Source organism: Chanodichthys erythropterus, chromosome 1 (assembly GCF_024489055.1).
Source record: "Chanodichthys erythropterus isolate Z2021 chromosome 1, ASM2448905v1, whole genome shotgun sequence".
In the NCBI taxonomy this organism is placed as follows: domain Eukaryota; kingdom Metazoa; phylum Chordata; class Actinopteri; order Cypriniformes; family Xenocyprididae; genus Chanodichthys; species Chanodichthys erythropterus.
In genome coordinates this window covers 25,095,829-25,117,495 of record NC_090221.1, presented here as the reverse complement: position 1 = coordinate 25,117,495, position 21,667 = coordinate 25,095,829, and the positions used below count along the sequence as shown (strand labels likewise).

Below are 21,667 nucleotides of genomic sequence, written 5' to 3'. Positions count from 1 at the left end.
GGTGAAGTATTGCACAGGGAGCTGTTTGAAAAAAAAGGGGGTGGGTGGAATGGAAAGTGGCACAATCCCATGAAATGGATGCGGATGAGCCGAGCTGTCCTTGTCTGTATCGCCTCTGCCAGGATCTTACATTGGTTCTGAATTTGTGGTCATTTCCTGAGAAAATGTTAAGAAGGATTGTTCTTTAGTGCTGTTATTCTGTGTACTGTATAGCATTGTAATTTGTCTAATGGCCCATAGATAGAGTCCAAATGAATTCACTTTACTCTTGTGCATCTAAAACAATTGGAGCTGTCCAAAGAGACGCAGCTATTGCACCATTCAGACGCACATAAGGTCAAGCTCAGATAGGACGTAAGTCGCTTTAGCAGCTCGAGGCATATAGTTAGGGTAGTTTTTATCTAAACTCAGTTTGCCAGAGGCTAATGACAGTATGCTGCAGAGATTCATTTACCCAGCAGACCCAGTTACTTTCGAACAATGTAATTTGAAAATCAAGAGGACTTAATTTTCCTAACATTTTATTTGTTAATAAGCGGAGCTGTTTCACGAGTTCACACTTACAAATAAGTTAGGTAAATTAATTGGTAAACGTATTTGGCGTGCTGTCCGGGGAGAGGGCTCCGAGCTCGGTAATCGGCCCGAACACAGAGTACCCTCCCCCCCTCTTTTTAGATTATATGAAGTAATCCAGAGAGTGTGAGGAGACGGGGTCGTGGAGGGATTCTGGAAACTGTCGAGGATCCTTGGGTGAGTTTGACTGTGATTATATACAGGCCTGAACTCATGCCGATTGGGTAGATACGTTGATTACAGATTTTTGACAGCTAGTTGAGATGACGTAATGATTAAGATGATGTAATGATTGGGTATCTTATTTGACTTGTTCCTCCTGAACTACGTTTATAAAACATCATTTCACGAGTTCACACTTACAAATAAGTCAGGTAAATTAATTGGTAAACGTATTTGGCGTGCTGTCCGGGGAGAGGGCTCCGAGCTCGGTAATCGGCCCGAACACAGAGTACACCCCCCCCCCTCCTTTTAGATTATATGAAGTAATCCAGAGAGTGTGAGGAGACGGGATGGTGGAGGGATTCTGGAAACTGTCGAGGATCCTTGGGTGAGTTTGACTGTGATTATATACAGGCCTGAACTCATGCCGATTGGGTAGATACGTTGATTACAGATTGTTGACAGCTGGTTGAGATGACATAATCCTTAAGATGACGTAATGATTGGGTAGGTTATTTGACTTGTTCCTCCTGAACTACGTTAATGAAACATAATTAAAAAATTCTGCCCATGAAAAATCCGAAGTCAGCAAAAGAAATCGTGCTGTGGTTTTTGCATCATTGTAACTAATTGCATTGCTCCAGAGACACTGTACAAATGCCAGTGGAGAAAGCCAATCCTGTTCACAAGTGTTGAATAAACACGTTCTCACCGTATCATAAACACCTCACTGGGGTTCACAATTATCTCTAAACTTTACTAACACGGCAATAAGGTTATCTGGTCACTGGCATGTGTGTTTGATCCCAGAGTAGCTAGCAAAAAAAAAAGAGAAGGGTTGGAGATGTAAAGGGAGTGTGAGCTGATAAAGACAGGGAGAAGGCAGGTCTGGTGAACAGTCTAGTCTTCTGTTGACAAGAATGATAGCTTTCATTTGCATGCTAAAGCTGCAGCTGCCCCCTCAAGATGGATGAGGGTCTCGACCTCATCTCTCACTTCTTTTGCAGTATTCCTGCACAATATAGAGAGACAAGATTATACCAAAAGGATAAGCATTTATATAGCACATACTGAACCCAAACTCTCCTTGTAAGGTGACCTCATGGAACTGAGCCTATTTGTCCTGAAAATTAGCTCAGTAGACAGTATAGCATACAGCAGTGATTCCGATTTCAAACTCAGGTGGTGACCCAACACGTCAACAAAATCATACAAAAAAAAAACATTGAAATTTATCCATATTTCTGTGTACTGAGCGCTTGGTTAACATCTGTTTTCATTTAATTTCTATATGCTTTTCACAATAGACATTGTTTCAAAACAGCATTACAGAAATTCATAATATTAATCTTTATATAATACCTTATTGCCTTATAGTTCACATTGAGCGGTTTGGAACTTCATGAGCAATAGTAGTATAGTTTACATTTACTGAGATTTGCTATTAGTACAGTATATATCACTTTATGTGAGTATGTATGTGTATGTTTGCATTGATATTCAGGATTATGTTTTCAGTGGCCATGAGTAGTTTTATTCTTGGTAGTGTTAAAAACCACATTTGTCCTACACATGCACTATATTCAGTTACTGTATACTACAGGGCTGTTGAATGCTTGAATACGATTGGTTAAAGTTCTAAGGCGTGCAATTATTTTCAGGGAAACACACTGCTAAAGTTGTTCCAGGCAGGTCTTATCACTTTGCCAAATGATTTTCAGCCTACAACAGCAAAAGAACCGAAACCCACAAAGACATTGACCAAGCAAATAAATATAAACAATAGGATAAAAACCACAATTATTTCCATGTTTTTTGCCACAAAATTCTGTTTTATTATGTACAGAAAGCACATACTCTCTTTCTCCCACTCTCTCTCCCACTCAAATGCACACACATAAAGTACAGAGACAGAAAGGTCAGCGTTGCTCTGATGATTTCATCAGTAAAATAGTTTAGCAACTAAAAAGCTACATGACATTTCTCACTAGTGAGGTAATATCGGTGCTGTGTTTGAAGCAGTTAAACTTACAGTTTCGCTATTAGTAGAGACACTGCTGTCGAACACTGTTAAGAGACGCAGAGACTCAATCATGCTTAATCTCTCTCTAATAACTGCATGAGGGGTCATTTACACTACACCATTTTCAGCTAAAAATGGAAAACTTTTTGGTTTTTGCCATTCATTTACACAAGAAGATGTAAATGGTTTCAAAACAGGTTTCAAAGTGCTAGTTTAAAAAAAAATGATACAGTTATTGTATCTGTGTAGACTACAAAAATGTGAATTTGTGAAAACTGTGACGTCATGTGCATGATTATGTGTTCAATCTATAGGTGTATAGTTTTTTTTTTGTTTGTTTGTTTTGTTTTTTTTACAAGTGACATGGACAGCTACTGGTCTGGCAGAATAGTACAGCTTTTTTAATTGTTTTTGCAGATCTGTGTTAATGGGATCATTTTGACAACGTTGTTGTCTGTACACGAAAAAAGTGAAGGAAAAACTTTTCCCAATTTAGTACATCTTTGCCGTGTAAATGTACTCTTAGTCTGCTATTAATGGCTCGGCCTCCATCATTAGCTCTAAAATTCTGTTTTGGAATTAGCAAACGGAGGCATGGGATGAGATGCTTAAGAAATTAGTCTGACTCCTACACACAAGATCATTTTAAGGACAAAAACCTAACAAATGTCAACATCTGATCGATGTCTTGTGGTGTGGCAAGTGTAGTATGTAAGTGGAATAATTGACTCTTGTCCATTTGAATTATTGGAAAATAAAGCTCAATCAAAGTAACTTCACTTCACATTGTGGCCGCATTACCGCTTCAGGTGTGCATTATTTTATAATAGTTCAATGGCCCGTCGTCAATTTTTCCTTACTTAATGCCATATGTGTCTGCAATGGAAAACAAACATTTTATGCACTATAACAGATGGTCACATCCCAGATTGCTGTAATAGTTAGCAAAAACAAAGACGTCCTGTAGGTCATCCCATAGAGCAAGGTGCCAACAACGGCATAGATCTATTTTCTAAATGTTTGTTATAGAGCTTATTATGAACAATTAATCTGTGCAAATGTCAACATTGGTAAAAATGTTTTGAATTCGTAATTTTTCATGAGAATGTCATAATTGGATCTTATAGTGAAGCGACAAACTTCTCTCTGGTGACGTTTGCAGGACTTTTCCAATCATTCATTGAGTTTCAACCCACTCCTGCAATCTGCAACGCCCACATCTCAACATCCAATCAACAACGATTAACCACCCTATATTTTTCTTTTTTGAAAATCCACTCTATAATCCACAATATACTCTGATGTACTTCACAATGTGGAAGAAAAGATTTTTTGTTGTTACTTCAGTAAGGGCTCTATTTTGTACCTGTGTTAGTGCAGAGCTAGACACTACAGGCATGCTCTACGTCTTATTCACTTTTTGTGGGGGTATTCAACGAAACTTGCATGAGAGGTTCAAGCTAATGTGATGACAGTCAGTTATGCCTAAACTGAGTGTGTACTTGCACAAAAATGAAAAAAACTTTACCCTGCCCAATGACTTTACAAATACAACATACCGGGTTAGACAGCAAAGAGGATGTAGTTTTAAGTTATTGAGATATATATTTCATTCAGTGCCCTATTGCTAAAGTGTGTTTATTGTTTTGCAGCACTTCTTACAACCAGACCACCAAAAGTCTTGTTCCCATCAGAGAGACAGGCCACAGCTATAGACGTCCAACTCGGTGAGTCCTTCTTCACAGTCTGACAGACATGTCACCCCATCTCTACAACACAAAAAAATGTTTTTTTTTTTTTTTTCTTTCATAAAAGTGCTTTGTTACAGTCAGGCATGATGAATATGAAACAAGTAAAACACCAACAACAAATGCGGAGAACCACAGAGCTCATGACCTTGGCTGAATAATTCCATAAAATCAAAATTAAGGCTTTGCGGAATTGAATCCATCTCTGCTAACGTTGAGGTCATCTATACTCTCCTATAAAATGACAAAATGTACTTTAGGCAGATGCTTTTAAAATGTAGTCTTTCTCTTCAAGGAAAACGGGCCAAAATATTGAAAACATCTTTTTCTGCGGGGATGCATACACTTGTTTTTGTCCAATAAAATGGTCTGTAGAAAGAGAATATCCCTCCCCTTTATTTATACATAGCACATGCACAGATCTAATACTACAACAGTCAACAGATACTGTAATAACTCAGACATAAAATCATAAGCAAATAATTTGACATTCTTCTATTAGGACACATCATTCCAGGCATGGGCTCTTTATCAGAACTGCCACTCACATATATTGATTTACATATATTGTGGCCATTCATTAATGGTACAATTTTTCAAGGGCACTTATGTTATCCTGCACTGTGATGTAAATGCTTTTTTAATTATTATTAAGTGGCCAAGTTATTAAGAGTTTGTATGATTTACATACTATGGCTTGCATTAAAACACTAAAAAAAGTACAGCATATATTGGTGGATATGATTTACAATGAGACTTATAAGTAAACTTCCTTCAGCTGCATAAAAGCATAGTTTCATGAATAGCCAGCAGTTTCTGCAGGTTCATTTACCCTACATGTTTAGCAATTCTTAGCAAATGGACAATTAGGAGAGGACCTGTAAGGTGCAGCCGTATCCCTCATGAAGGGAATGCGACAGAGACAGATAAACTGTCTTGCTGACAAAGGAAATGACTAAAACCACACACCCGGAAATCATCCTCTAATCTGGCATCTGTATTATGAACGTACAGTAACTGAAGCTTTCACCCCAGCACAATACAATGTAACAAATGCTAACAGTAACTTTCATTTAATCACTGTGGTGTGCAGAATTTTTGCAGCATTTATATCATCTGACACAATCAGTCCAGTGCCTATATAAGAGGCATTTCTGTCAAACGCCTCCTCTTTCTTTTCAAAGTATTTACTCCTGTCTGGATGCATTTGTAAGGCTCCTCGTCCAACCTCGGGCTGTTGTCAGAAGCAAAATAGCTTGAGATTTCACAGGTTTAATCTGTCGACTCCCACTAAATTATAACACATTATTTGACGCATTGACATTGAGACAGCACAGGAAATGGACTTTCTGAGTCATTGAAATGTCAACTATTTCTCAATAAATTAACTGTATGCCAGATGAATGCTAGCACTAGAGATCTGCAAGCATTCTACAAGAAGTCCATTTGCTGGTAGTGTTGTGCAATTAAAGCATTAGTCAGAAGTGTCTGTTACACAGTGAAATTGTTTTTATATTTTCTGTCATAGTGACATTTTTCCGAAGTAAGCAAACATTTGCTTTACACACCCAGAGCAAAAAAGATGATGGTCAAATTCTCAGACAAATGCAGTGTTCAAAAAACCATACTATGATGTTTCTGAAAGTCTTATACTCCCCAAGGCTGCATTTATTTAAACAAAAATGCATTTAAAAACAGCAGTATGGTGAAACATTTAATATAATTTAAAGTATGTTTTTTCCATATTTAATATATTTTAAAATGTAATTTATTTCTGTGATGCAAAGCTGATTTTTCAGCATCATTACTCCAGTCTTCAGTCACATGATCTTTCAGATATCATTCTAACATGCCGATTTGCTGCTCAGTTTTAATTATTTATTATTGGTGCTCAATTATTAATAATGGTTCTTATCATTATCAATGTTGGAAACAATTTTTGCTGCTTAATATATTTGTGGAAACCATGATAGTTTCTCATTTAAAAAAAAAAAAAAAAAAAAAATGCGTGTCATGGTTTCTACAAAAACATTAAGCAGCAAAATTGTTTTTCCACATTAATTAAGCAGATGATTGTTTTGTAATTGCTTACTGTTATGATACAGAGGGGTCGGACACAGATGTACAAATGGTAAGTAGTCTTTATTGATAACCAGTGAGCAGATATGGAGAGCAGAGTGAAGCAGGTGAGCAATGGTAAAGTCTGGTGATAGTTACTGTCCTTTGTGATTGCAGATGGTGGAGACTTGGAACTGGATGGAGCAGGAGAAAACAGGAGACGGAGGAGCACTCACACACAGATGAGGAACACTGGGAGATCAGGTAGCACAGGAGACAGGCAAGTAGCAATCGAGGGAGTTCTTGAGGTAAGCATACAGGTGAGTATAACTCAACGAGACCAGACAGTGAGTGCAGGGTGTGAGTGCTCTATATACTGGTGGTGATGATGGGGATAATGACGTGCAGGTGACGGTGATTACTATTCTGGTGATTGGGAGCGTTGTGATTGGGGCATGGTGGAGCCTGACGTGTCTGTGACAGTACTCCCCTCCCTCCACGGCCCTGCTCCTGAGGGCAGAGGACCCCGACGTCGTGGTGGCCGTCCTCTTCCACGCGAGGCAGGTCTGTCAGGGTGGTTACTGTGGAAGTCTTGGAGTAGGTTGGGATCGAGGATGTCATTTCTTGGAACCCAGGAGAGTTCCTCAGGGCCATAACCCTCCCAGTCTACGAGATATTCGAGTTGACCACCACGCGTCGGGAGTTCAATATCTCATGTACTTTGTAGGCTGTTCCGTCCTCCAGGATGAGTGGAGGGGGAGTCTCGGCAGCTGCCACGTCAGGCCCTGTGGAGGTGGAAACAGAGGGATGGTGAGGTTTGAGTAAGGACACGTGGAATGTGGGCTGAATGCAGTAACCTGGTGGGATCTGGAGCTGGTACGTGACTGGATTGATCTGCTTGATGATCTTGAAGGGGCCAATGAATCTGGGAATCTTTCTGCAGGGCAGACGCAGCCTGATGTCCCTTATAGACAGCCAGACCTTCTGTCCGGGCTGGTAGACTGGAGTGTCGGAATGTCGAAGGTCGGCTGTCATTCTGCGTCTGCGCAGGGCTCTTTGCAGTTGATGGTGTTCTTAGTCCCATACCCTCTCGCTCTCCCGGAACCAGTAATCCACTGCTGGCACATTGGAGGGTTCCCCATCCCAGGGGAACAGTGGGGGTTGCTACCGCACTGGAATGGTGTGAGTCCTGTAGTTGGTTGACGTAGGGAGTTCTGTACGTACTCGGCCCAACCCAAGTACTGGTTCCAAGAGTTCTGGTGGTCTTGACAGAAGGTACGGAGGAAGCAGCCGATCTCCTGGATTTGCCTTTCCGTCTGCCGGTTCGACTGTGGGTGGTATCCAGATGTTAAGGTGTGGCCGTCAGCTAGGAGTGAGTGGAAGGCTTTCCAGGCACAGGAAATAAAGGATAAATAAATCAGGATTTCGACGGTCTTCCAGGAGATGGTCAGGTTGTGCTGCTCCAACCAGGGGCGCCCTAGGACCATGTCAGCGGTGGATTCCTCCAGAACCAGCAGATGAATGGTTTCCACGTGAAGGAGTCCGACTTGCAGTTGAAGGGGTCCCACCACACGGCGCACATGTTTACGGCTGAGAGGTTTTCCTGTTATGGAAGTGATCTGGTAGACAATCGGAGACGGCGAGGTCTTGAGGTTGAGGTGCCGGCAGAGGGCGCCAGAGATGAAGTTGCCGGCTGACCCTGAGTCGAGGAGCGCCACCACTGTAATTGAAGTATCAGCAGCAGCAAGATTGACAACAGTGGTGAGTGGTTTCATTTTATGAGTAGAGGGAAGAATGGCACTCACCATTGGACGAGGAGGTCATGTGGGGCATGCGGAGATGACATGCCCCGGCATACCGCAGTACAAACAAAGGTTCAGGGTCAGCCGACGTCTTCGTTCAGTGGGGGTGAGATGAGAGTTCTCGATATCCATGGGTTTGTTGGCTGGTTCTGAAGAGCTGATGGGTTCGGACCGGCAGAGGAGTAAGTCGGAGAATAACTTGCCCTGGTGTTCTTGAAGACACGCTTGCATACAAGTGGCGGAGCGGATGGAGAGCTGGATGAATTTTTCTAGGCCGATGGAATCCTCGTATGCAGCGAGATGCCACCGCACCGAGGCTCCAATCCTTGGCGGTAAGTCGTGATCAAAGCTTGTTTATTCCATCCACTTACGGCAGCCAGCGTTCTGAATTGCAAAGCATAATCATAAATTGACATGGAACCTTGTTTTAAATTGTAAAGTTTCTCACCAGCAGTCGAATCTGAGATGGGTTGTCCGAAAACCTCCCAGAAGTGGGAAATGAAGGCTGAATATGACTGAGTTACTGCGCCATGTTGTGACCAGATAGAATCATCCCATTTTAATGCTTTGCCACTGAGTTGAGAGATGAGGAACGCAATTTTGGCTGTGTCATTCGGGTATAGGTGCAGCTGCATCTCCAGGACCAGTTCACACTGCAGCAGGAAACCGCTGCAGTCCTCCGCCGATCCTGAGTAGGGCGCTGGTTTGGCCATGGGACTGGCGTACACAGGTGGAGACGGAGACGGGGCTGTGTTGACGGTGGTGACTGCAGCTGTGTCCCAATTCAGGGGCCACGCACTTTGAAGTGCATGAAAGTGCACTGTCACCCAGCCGCTAGCCATGTAAGGACACTCGGCTCATTGTTGCCACGTCTGGGATTGGGATACTTTTACACTTGTGCTGTGATTACACTACTTTTGGGATGGTTTTGTTGCGCAGACCTGGCAACCCTCCTGTCCAAAACCCCACCCCTTTCATGCACTTCGAAGTGCGCGGCCCCTGAATTGGGACACAGCTTGCAGGTGCTGGTGAAGGAGAGGTGATTGTGGATGGTGTCGGTGGATCGGTGATCAGAGTGCGGCGTAGCGCATCCACAAGTGCTTGAAAGGGATCCTGTTGTCTCATACTGGTGTAGCGGTTTTGGTCCGGTCTTCTGTTATGATACAGAGGGGTCGGCAGTAGACACATAATTTAAAACTAACAACATGTGTTTCATTTGGAACCTACACCCAATGATCATGGGTATATATATATATATATATATATATATATATATATAAAAACACTTACACCTAATTTGTTCACTTAGAAATCAAATGTTTTGAGAAACAAATACACTATTTTCACCATTGCATTTCTGTTTATTTTGTAAATATATACTGAATATGCATATAAGTAAAGTCAAGTCACCTTTATTTTTATAGTGCTTTATACAATACAGACCATTTCAAAGCAGCTTCACGATAGTAACAAATTCAAATTCTGCTGTAAAGCAGCTCTGTCATTATTCAGCTCAAGTCACAAGATAGTAGTGTTTTACATTCGTCATATGTGTGTGCATTTTGACATGGCTATTCATTTGATGGTTTGGTAGATTTACTTTTTGAATTTTGAATTAACTGTTTGCTTTTGCAAGAGATGTGTGATGTTTTGCATGTTGTGTGCATATTTTGTGTGTAGAGTTTGGAGAAATGGAGCATACTTTCAGAAATTGTGCATAAGCAATTAAAAAAAACTAATAAAAAAGTTGCTTGTGCAGCAAATCAGCTATTAGAATGATTTCTAAAGGACTGACACTGAAAACTGGTCTGGAGTAATTCAGCTTTGCATCACAGGAATAAATCACATTTTCGAATATATTAAAAAGGAAAACTTTTTTTTTTTACTGTATTTTTGATCAAATAAATAATACAGCTTTGGTGAGAGAATTCTTTCTCACCAAAAATCATAATTGTTCTAAAGCTTTGACTGGTATGTACACAGTTCTTGGATCAATGACTACATTTGCTAAAATAGCACACAGCATATGCATACTCATTGTTTGGTCAGACTGCCAAATGTCAAGATATTTTACACAATTGGATAAAAAAATAAAATTGCAAAATAAAACGTTTAACTCGTCACATTCCATAAGATCATGTGACAAATGTTTATCATTGTCCGATTGTACATTAGGCAGCATATAGCATACACTGAAAGTCTTGTTCTTTAAAGAAGTCGTTCTCTTGTTCCTCGGTCATTGACGCTCTCACACTGCTGCCACCTGCTCAGATTCACAGATGTGACAGTGATGCTCACCTCATGGGTCACGGGTCAGCCACAGTCAGTCTGTTCAGTGCATGACAGTAGCTGTCCAGAGCTCAACATCACCTGTGTTCATAGTACAGATGGACAGCGCTGACTCCCTGGAACCAGAGAGAGCACAGTGAAAATTTTTGCTTATTTCAAGGTGAATTGTGCAATTTCTGCGCCAAACAAAGTTACAAAAAAATAACTTTTCTGTGGACATTGAGTTTGCCGTTTGTTTGTACTCAATGCCACAATGCTCGAGTGTCTTTGGTGCTTGTCAGAGAATTTCTGAGGTGTTTTGAGGCTCTTTTGTGTCACTGTGGTTGCTAAGATATTGTCGATCTACTGTTGTGTGAAAGTTATGTGTAAGTTATAACTTAGCCTAGTTTTGATGTAAAGGGCCACTAAGTTATACTCACAAACAGGCAGAGTTAGATTTCACTCTTCAATAAACAATTAACCATAAATAAAGTTATTAAAGGAGGGATAAGTAGATTTTGAAAAACGCTGTTGGACATTGTTGATATTTGAAATCAACCCAAATAAACCCACCCCTCTCTTCATTGCTCCACCTCCAAAACTCACTCTCCAATCCTAACCACCCTGCTCCGAGTTGGTCTTGAACCCCAGCCCAATTGCTGCTGGCAGGCAAGGCAAGTGTACTAACAATGACGCTAAACACCGCATTCTCTAGCAATCGTCAGTGCGCATTGGTTTACATGTACAACCAACACGATCACACCCAAATGCGTATCAATAGTACGAGTTTGTAATCTCGTAGAATATATATATGCTTATGGTACGCAGTTTTTCGCGTGCATATGATACGCACTTTATGGCGTGTATATGATACGCTCTTGGTTAGGATGGGGGTGGGGGAGTGGGGGGTTCGTACGTATAATACGCCATAAAGTGCGTATCATATGCACGCGAAAAACTTGGACTAACAACAAACTTTGTTGTTAGTCGCCAACAGACAATCATGACACACAAACCCAGTGTTACTCACATGTGAAGCGGAATCAAAGCAGAAATCAAATCCTAAAGATCTTGCCCAGTCATAACCCTTTGTTCCAGTGATATTCTTTTGAGCTCTTTTGTATTGTGTCTCTCTTTCTGTCTGCAGTTTTTTTTTTTTTTTTTTTTTTTTTTTTTTCAAATCTCCCTCTTAATCATTCTGTCTCCTCGACCATTATAGCTACTGCTGATTGGTTGCAGGTTTGTTGATGGTGTCGGCTGACTTACTATGTTTTTCAAAATCTACTTGCCTCACCGTTAACACATGCTCAGAAATCGTTACTGTATTACAGTTTTTTTCAACTGCTTACACACAAAATCCTTGTCACACAATTTCTGAAACCTGACACTTAAACACCAGAAGCACACACTAAATCTGCAAAACTATATACTAATTATCGGTCTTCGCTTCAGTTTTCAATTTCATGAAACACTTTTTGCAAAACACAACACATGATTCTCTGTGTAACACACAAAAATCTAACAAGACGTATTGATATCGTTTTTCAAACACAACCATTGTTTCTGCCCAACTACACATGGTTGATGTGTTTATTTTAATTTGTACTGTGTAATACTGTATTCATAACCACAAATTCTTACTGTAAAAAAATAAATAGTTTGGTTGCAATCTTGCTTTCGTGTTTACCGTGAATTTTTTAACATCTCTCAGCCAATTACTTTTAATCTTGTACAGAAATGTACATAGGAGCTCATGAAAGAAGAGCTTTAGGTTTTTAATAACTGTGGGTATATGATATATCCAAAAATAGAATATTATGGCAAAGATGTTTGCTTTTGAGATGTGTTTGATATTTTGAATGCAGTGCTTAATTTTACAAGAGATGTGAGGCATAGTTTTGAAATTGTGTGTAAGCAGTTGAAAAAACTGTAATTAGTCTGAAAGGACCATTTTGAGCTATTCCATGTTTAGTTGTTTTCTTTTAGGTTGAATCATCTAAAACAAGCTTTTACTTCAGTCCAATTCCTAAAATAGTATTTTGATCATGATCTGAACACCAGATGAAGATTGTGATTATTACAGACTATAAAATGAATGTGAAAACTGAAAAATGTGCTATACATAGCTCATGTTTAGATTTTATGCATAGTTGACCCTGATCATCGAGGAAGTATTTTATTATGTATGAGAAACCATCTGCTATTTCTTTAACAATGAATTTGATGTTACTGGGCCTAGTAACACACACACAATGATCCTCAAACACACTGGATATAATTACTGGAGCAAACTGGATAAGTATTCACCATTAAAACATTGTGGCTGGCCACAGCCTCATTCATTTGCATCTCCTACCATTTTCTGTCTCTTAAAAGCTGTAATTACAGGCAGAGGAAGCTCTTCACTGCCTGTGCTGTTAATGCTGTTGAAAGGCCTGAAGGGTTTTTAGACATTATTTGCATATAATCAGCATATGTGAGAATAGTGGATCAGTGCCGTAAATAAAGCAGTATTATTCAGCAGGTAACTAATGGCAGTGAGTTTATGGAATCTGCTTGTCTTAGCAGTACTGCAACATGAAAACAACAGTTCTCTATACAATCAGCATTCGGGTAATTAAAAGAAAAGCATTTCCACACTCTTACTCTAAAGAACTGTATGCTAAGATTAATAATTTGAAGGATTCAGAGCATAAAACCTAAAAAAAATTGCATCCAGATCTATCTTTAAAGACCACATTAAAAATACATTTCATAAATATAAATATAAATAATTTGTATCTTTATACCCGCGTTAGATGCAGGATTGTGCTCTACATCTTACTCAATTATTGTGAGAGCACTAAATCTAAGAGCAATTTTTATGCCAGCACAACACAGGAGTGGATGTGGGTGGAAGTGTTTGCGCTATCAGTGGGCAGACGTGCTGAAACCGGAGGTGTATAAAGAGGAGGTCAGTGTAAAGAAACAGTGCCAAATATCTTTTTGTGGGAAATGGGTCATTGCTCTTTAGGTGTCTGAGAACATGATTAAGATGTGTAAGGCACTTTTTATTTTTTACATAAAGGTTGCACCACTTAACATTTACATTAAAATGTTTATTAAAAGATTAAAAAAAAAAGAAAATAATTATAGAAAATAAAAATAGAAAATAAGTATAATTTAAATCAATAAATGCTATGTAAAAAACTTTTTGATTTTTTATTTTCATAATCTACCAAATGTACCAAATTTGAAAGTGATGCACAGTTTGTCTGATGATGATGTTGGCAGGCGTCTAAACGGCATCTTACAGACAGATGCACAGGATGGTGTGGGCACGATTATTTCTCCCTGTGAATGTTCCTTTTCTATGTGGGTGAGAATATGAGTCTGTGGGAGTTTCTTACTTTGACCTTTGATTGCTTTTAAAGGATATTGGCCTGATTTGACTGCAGCAGTGCATTCGTTTTTTCAAAGAGCAATGCTTTTATTCATTTGCTGAATTTCTCTCTTATATCCTTCCCTTGGAACAGCAGTTCAGTGTTCATTTGTCTGTTATACATGGGTTTTGTTTATCCAGGTCATTGTAGGATCTGCTCTTGAATCTCCTAGCATGAGTAAAGAAACAAGTTGTTATTATTATTTTTTTTTTCTTTTCTTTTCTTTCATGCAGGAAGAGATTTTATCCATTTAATGCTGATTAATATCTTATTTTGTTTTTCTTTTTTGACAGGCATGCGTCTCATCTTAGACTGCAAGGCTTTTTTCGGCTACAGCGGTGATTCTAGGCCCATCATCTACTGGATGAAGGGGGATAAATTTGTAGAGGAGTTGGAAGGACACATAAGAGAGAGTGAAGTCAGGTACTGTTTTCTTGGCTTATTACCTGTTACTACTTGAATTAAAAACAATAAACTATAAATAGATAGAGCATGCCTGATTTCTCCGAGCTGAAACTGAAGAGCAGACTAGGATTATATAACAGCACACTAACAACCTACAGGGAAACAGGTGTGACAGCATCCATGATGATTACTGAGGGCATAGAGACCTCTAGTGGACAAGTGCGCAAAAAAAATGTACCCTGGATAGAAATAAAATCCACTTTTCTGGCAAAGTATGCCTTGTCTGAACATGTAAATAAAATCATAACATATAAGTCACATATTTTCCAATATATGACAAGTGGCTATTCCTTATGTGTTATTCGATATGTTGCATAATTTAAAAATATTATTACAAAAAAAAAAAAAAAATATATATATATATATATATATATATATATATATATATATATATATATATATATATATATAAAATATTATTCAATATATATTAACACAATAGGTTATTCTGTATATGTTCATTTTCCAATATTCCTTATATTGTTCAAATATAAGGAAATATAATATTATGTTCTGAATTCCCACCACCAAATTTCATATTGTAAGTTTTTATAAGTTTCGTAATGGACAAGCTATCTACCCAGGGTATTTCCCTGCCTACAGCCCGAGATGCTGGGACAGGCTACAGAACACAAGCGCTTTGGAAACCAGTCATGGTGGGGTTGGACCCTTGGTCATATTTCTTGATGCATGTTTAATGGGTGAAGAGCTATTCTACTGTCAATATGTTTGTTTCCTTCTTATGGTGTTAGAGCTGCCATAGCACTCAATGAGGGATGATGTTCACTCCACAAGAAGCTTCTTACTGACTCTGAATTTCCATAGTAAAGTCTTTGCTATGACTATCTTATGAGTAGATTTGAGTTACGGTATGTTGTAATTTAATAGTATTGCTAATATATGTGCCCAGAAACTTTGCCTGTAATTTGTTACCTGTTGATACTGTTTGGGTGTTTAGTGTTTTGCAAGTGTCTGAAATCTACAGTTTTTTCAATAGTTTATGATGTGTTCAAATCATGAAGTGTGACTACAGCATTACACTTTGAAGGCATGCAGATCTCCAGCAGCAGAACTCAGTGTCTCTGATGTTGACTCAAACTCACATTTTCTTCAGCTGAACATGGACACACACACACACACACACACACACACACACACACACACACTGTCAGCCAACATTTAAGTCCGTCATTTTTGTGTAATTGAGTGGCGCTTTCTCTCTGCAGATGATGAGGCTGTGGGATGTCACAGCATCTGAAACACACAATTGAGTTTAGAGTCTGTCTCTTCCATTTGTTTATGTAAAGATAGTTATGTTAATGAAGGCCAAAAGTAGCAAAAATTGACAGAATGTGAGCCCCACTATTAAAAGTGATATAAAGTCATGGGATAGCTTTAATGTTTGTTTGTTTGTTTGTTTGTTTGTTTGTTTGTTTGTTTGTTTGTTTGTTGTTTCTGGGTATGTTTATGCATAAACCCAAGTAATAATAATAAAAAAAGTTGAACAATATGGATCATAAATTCAATATCTCTTAGTGGAGAAGAGGAGAGAAGTATCCTTAAAGGGTTAGTACACCCAAAAATGAAAATTCTGTCATTTATTACTTACCCTCATGCCGTTCCACACTCGTAAGACCTTCGTTAATCTTTGGAACACAAATTACGATATTTTTGTTGAAATCTGATGGCTCCATGAGGCCTGCATAGGGAGCAATGACATTTCCTCTCTCAAGATCCATAAAGGTACTAAAAACATATCTAAATCAGTTCATGTGAGTACAGTGGTTCAATATTAATATTATAAAGCGACGAGAATATTTTTGGTGAGCTAAAAAAATAAAATAAATAACGACTTATATAGTGATGGCCGATTTCAAAACACTGCTTCAGGAAGCTTCGGAGCATAATGAATCTGTGTGTCGAATCAGCTCTTCGGAGCACCAAAGTCATGTGATTTCAGCAGTTTGGCGGTTTGACACAATCCGAATCATGATTTGATACGCTGATTCATTATGCTACGAAGCTTCCTGAAGCAGTGTTTTGAAATCGGCCATCACTAAATAAGTCATTATTTTGTTTTTTTGGTGCATCAAAAATATTCTCGTTGCTTTATAATATTAATATTGAACCACTGTACTCACATGAACTGATTTAAATATGTTTTTAGTACATTAATGGATCTTGAGAGAGGAAATGTCATTGCTGGAGGCCTCACTGAGTCATCAGATTTCAACAAAAATATCTTAATTTGTTGTTCTGAAGATTAACGAAGATCTTATGGGTGTGGAACGGCATGAGGGTGAATAATAAATGACAGAATTTTAATTTTGGGTGAACTAACCCTTTAACTAAACAGCTGGTGGTGGTCACACTAACATGTTCTGTTAAATTAAAAAAAATAATAATAATAAAAAAAAAAGGAAAAAGAAAAAGACATGATTGGTAGGACACCAGATATTTCATATTTGAAAGTTAAAATATATAGACATTTTAAGAAAGAAATCATATACCTGTTGAGAGTATAGGCATGGGCCGGTATGAGATTTTGATGGTATGATAACCTTAAGCAAAAATATCATGGTTTCACGGTATCACGGTATTGTGATTTCAGCTCTAAAATGTGTTATTTTAAAATGTCTAGTTAAAAAACAACTTTTTTCCTTTGAACACAATATACTTCTTAGCAACATAGAATATTTGGAAAAGTAGTAAACATGTACTGTAGGTTAAATAATTAAAATAAATAATTTAATTCTTCTTAATTATATAAATAAAATAAATGCAGTTATTTAAGTGAGCCTAAACCTCAACAATAATTTGAACGGAAATTGAATTTTCTGTACAAAAAAAAAAAAGTTGCAGTCACTTGAGTTAAACATGTGATCAGCTAAATAAGATATTAATAGTTAATATTTATAATAAATAATTTATTAATAGTTATAATAAAAATATTAAAAAGTATTAATAGAGTTATTATATGATATAACAATTGATTATATCATATAATAACTCTATTAATACTTTTAGATTTTATATAGAACAACAGTAAGACTTTGTTTAATATCATAAGTAACCTGGCTGCTCCGTCTTGTCTGTCGACCTGTTTTAGCGTCCTCTTTGCTCCGAAATGTATTTTTCACTCTGTGTTGCGTGACAGCGCCATGGAAAAAGCAACAGTAACTATAAGGGGAGCAGTTCTTTGTGAAGGATCAATTGGATGACTGAGCTCCAGAAAATCAGCAATGAGGTGACTTTGACAGTTACAGATTTGAAAAACAAAAAAGAAAAAAAGAACCGGGAAAGAAGAACCCTCTAACACAGGGCTATTCAATTGGTGGCCCGCGGGCCACATGCGGCCCTGAAGCAACCTCCGAGTGCCGGTAGTAGCCTAGATTAGCTACTTTCAATATGTCTTTCTCAACACTGAAACGTAAAATTGCCGGTGAAAACCGTAAGTTTACCTCTGCCTGCACTGACAAATACTTGTTTATTTTACCACCACATCCAAACGCCAAACCGATTACAATATTTTGTAATGAGTGCGCAAAACTAAGCGGGGCGCTCAAAACGATAATGGACAGCGTTATGGCTACAATTACTTGTATTCACTCCAAAATATGTTCCTTCAGTGTTGTTATAGTTGTGAATACTGTGAACCATATTCATACTGTGCATTTTAATACTGTGCACAGTATTCACTAGTTGTGAATACTGTGCACTTATTATTTTACACACTTTGAGATGTTCCTGGGTCAAATTTGTGCAAGATGTTTATTTTGTTATCAAAAGTAAACAAAATTATTTCTAATAGCCTACTACTGTGCACTATTTTGTTTTATGCACTTTGTGATCAGATAGGTCAAATATAGCCTAGGTCAGTTTTTTCCTCAGATTCTTTTAATTTAGCTCTTTTATTGTTTTTTGTATAAACCTTTTGCATAACCAAAGTTAAAAGAGAAACAATGAATAAACCTTGTGTTGATTTTAAAATTTGTCGTTACGAGCTACTTCGTCGCTAAAATGACTGGCCCAGCTTGGTTTGAAAATCTGGCCCAACTGAATTTGTAATTGAATAGCCCTGCTCTAACACAAAGAATCATTCCAGCATACAAAGGGTTCTTCAGGACCATACGGTTCTAAATAGAAGGTTTTTTTTTTTTCTTTTCTTTAGGCTACTACATGTAAGAGAAAGAACCTTTTTCAAGAACCATCTTTTTGAAACAAAAGTGCTGGATCCATTTGCAAGCAGTTATTCCTTCAAACCTGAAGTGTAATTTTTAATTTAGCTTGAGGAAAAAAGAGAGAAACAGAACAACACCTATAAAATAACAGAACAAGACTCACTGAAAACGAGGGCTGAATCCAAAATTGCCCCCTATACCCTCATTCACTATTCCCTACATTAGTTCACTAAAGTTCACTTGAAGGAGTGAATGAAAACGAGTGAGTGAATTCGGTCCGTGTATGTTTTGATAGTTTGTTTTCCAATTTGAAATGAAATACGCAGAAACGAGAAAACGGTCGTTTCCCGTTTTTTCGTTTGTTAAAAAAAAAACGAAAAAATAAGATTTTGACTCGATTTTCGTTTTTTCTGGTCACGGATAGAAAACGGAAACACGACTGCAAAACTCGTTTTCCACATGTGGGCGGTCATATACACGCCCCTTTCAGCCGATTGGTCAATCAAATCTGAGCCAGTGACGTCATCTTCAGTTCGTTCAACAAAATAACAATCCACTGCCGTTATAAAATGTCATCAATCGGCTTTCTGTGCAATATAAGTCAAAATCTCGTTTTTCCATTTTTTTTTTTTTTTTTTTTTTTTTTTTTTTAACAAACGAAAAAACGGGAAACAACCGTTTTCTCGTTTCTGCGTATTTCATTTCAAATTGGAAAACAAACTATCAAAACGTACACGGACCGAATTCGGACACTACAGACCGAAAGGGCTGCCACTTTTGCATAGTTTGTGGGTCCATGTACTTTTGCGTCCATTCCTTTTTCGTTTTTTAACCACGTCAAGAAAAACAAAAAAACGAACGGTTGTTGTATTTCTAAATGCTATGGTGAATACCAAAAATTTAATTAAAACCGAATACACAAAATTTCATGTTCAAGTCGAAAAAATGTCAATTTACAAGTTTTTTTTTTTTTTTGTAAAATTGTTGTTTCCCCCACACTTTCGAGAGCCATGTCTGAAACATGATAATGGTCCGTGTACGTTTTGATAGTTTGTTTTCCAATTTGAAATGAAATACGCAGAAACGAGAAAACGGTCGTTTCCCGTTTTTTCGTTTGTTAAAAAAAACGGAAAAACGAGATTTTGACTCGATTTTCGTTTTTTCGGGTCACGGATAGAAAACGGAAACACGACTTCAAAACTCGTTTTCCACATGTGGGCGGTCATTACACGCCCCTTTCAGCCGATTGGTCAATCAAATCTGAGCCAGTGACGTCATCTTCAGTTCGTTCAACAAAATAACAGTCCTCTGCCGCTTTATCAGTAGATGTCATAAATCGGCTTTCTTCTGTGCAACCTAATGTATTTCACAGAAAAACAAAAGAAAAAAACTACAGTTTTTATTTTATTCTATTTTGAATAAATAGAATAAATCACAATAAATAAGTAGTGTAAGCAATTTTGAAAAACGAACAATAGCTCATCTCTCTTTATTTATTTATTTTATACATTGCCTGCTGAATATAGGCTAATGTTAATAACCCTTTGGTTAAAAGATTGAGGGAATATGTAAAGATCAAACATTAAAGATCAAAATTACAGCTACATAGCTATTTTAGTTATGACAAAAATAATATATAAATGTTAAGCCAAAACGAATTAATTTAAAGCTGAATTGAAACAGAATCCGGCGTTATAACTACCTCTCTAATTTGACACAAATCCAAATGTTTCAATATTCACGATTCACTATATTTATTATTTAAACGCTTTTATTGTAGCCTACACAGACTACTTAAAATTAGCAGTATAACTTTTTATATATTTGGTTGAATGTATGTTATTTTGACAGTTAACAGGCTGTGATGTCAAGTTACTAAAACTGATGTTGTGTGTGCGTGAGGCGCCGACGCGTTCACTTGAATTTTCTTATCCTAAAAGCGGAAACAACTTAAAATACTCAGACATTTATGGTCAAATATATGTAACACCATTCGAATCTGTGAAGGGTTAAATAGGCCTATTATTTTTGTACACTCACAATAAAAAAAAAAAACATTGCTCGTAAAATAAACAAAGAAATGTTCTGCTGTCTCGGTTTCCTTTCTATGAACTTCTCAAAAATGAACCGACACTCATATTGTCGCATTTTTTCCCCTTTCATTTTGGTAATATGTTAATTACTTAAGTGAAATAAATTTCGCGCATAGACATAGGCTATTTATTCCTTTTATATAATTGAATCCTTTGTTCTCCATTCACAGAAGCGCTGCAGGTGCGTGATGATGATGGATCCTCATGTTCTGTTGTTTATTCTGCTATTTGTTCATGTAGGCTAAAACTAAACCCCTGGGATTTTTTAATGATTCACAGACATTTATCAAATTTCATTTAATTCTAATTTAATATAATCTTGTCGGTTAATGAAACGATGATCGCATCAGTTGAAAGTCAGGGGGGGGGGAAACAGAAATTATATTGACAAAGCAACAATAATTTTCGTTTAGTTTAAGTTTTTCAAAACATCCACAGAACTGCATACATTTTCCCGCTGTTTAAGCCACGAATATTTACAAAATAAAATAATTACAAAGATGATAAAAGATAGTAAAATAATTACAAAGATAATAAAAGTTCTATGTTTAATATACGAGAGTTTTTGTTTTGCTGTTGTCCACTAAAGCAATTGACGCAGAATCGCCAATAGCCGTTAAATCGAAATTGAAAGTAAAATGTTCAGGGCCATTTATAGCTAATTCATTCAAAAGCGAAGGAAAGACAGAAAAAGTGAGGATAGCAAGTAAACCGTGACATATAATAATGTTCACTGTGTTCATAAAAGTGTTTAATTTAAGAGATAAAATCTGTATGGTATGGCCATTTATAAGCTAAGGAAAACTAAAAAGCCCCCGATGGTGATACCGTTATTAGGTGTTGCCACCTAGTGCCTATTTTCTAATATGACT

General features: G+C 37.6%; 1 protein-coding gene across 1 annotated transcript in view; it reads left to right on the top strand.

Moving 5' to 3' along the window:
- The window catches only part of il1rapl2 (interleukin 1 receptor accessory protein-like 2), a 347,852-nt gene that overhangs the window by 264,337 nt on the left and 61,848 nt on the right, over window positions 1-21,667 (top strand). The window contains exons 5-6 of the mRNA XM_067402543.1: window positions 4,411-4,485; window positions 14,350-14,479. Coding sequence (XP_067258644.1) covers window positions 4,411-4,485; window positions 14,350-14,479 — 205 coding nt within the window. The remainder of the gene's footprint in view (window positions 1-4,410; window positions 4,486-14,349; window positions 14,480-21,667) is intronic.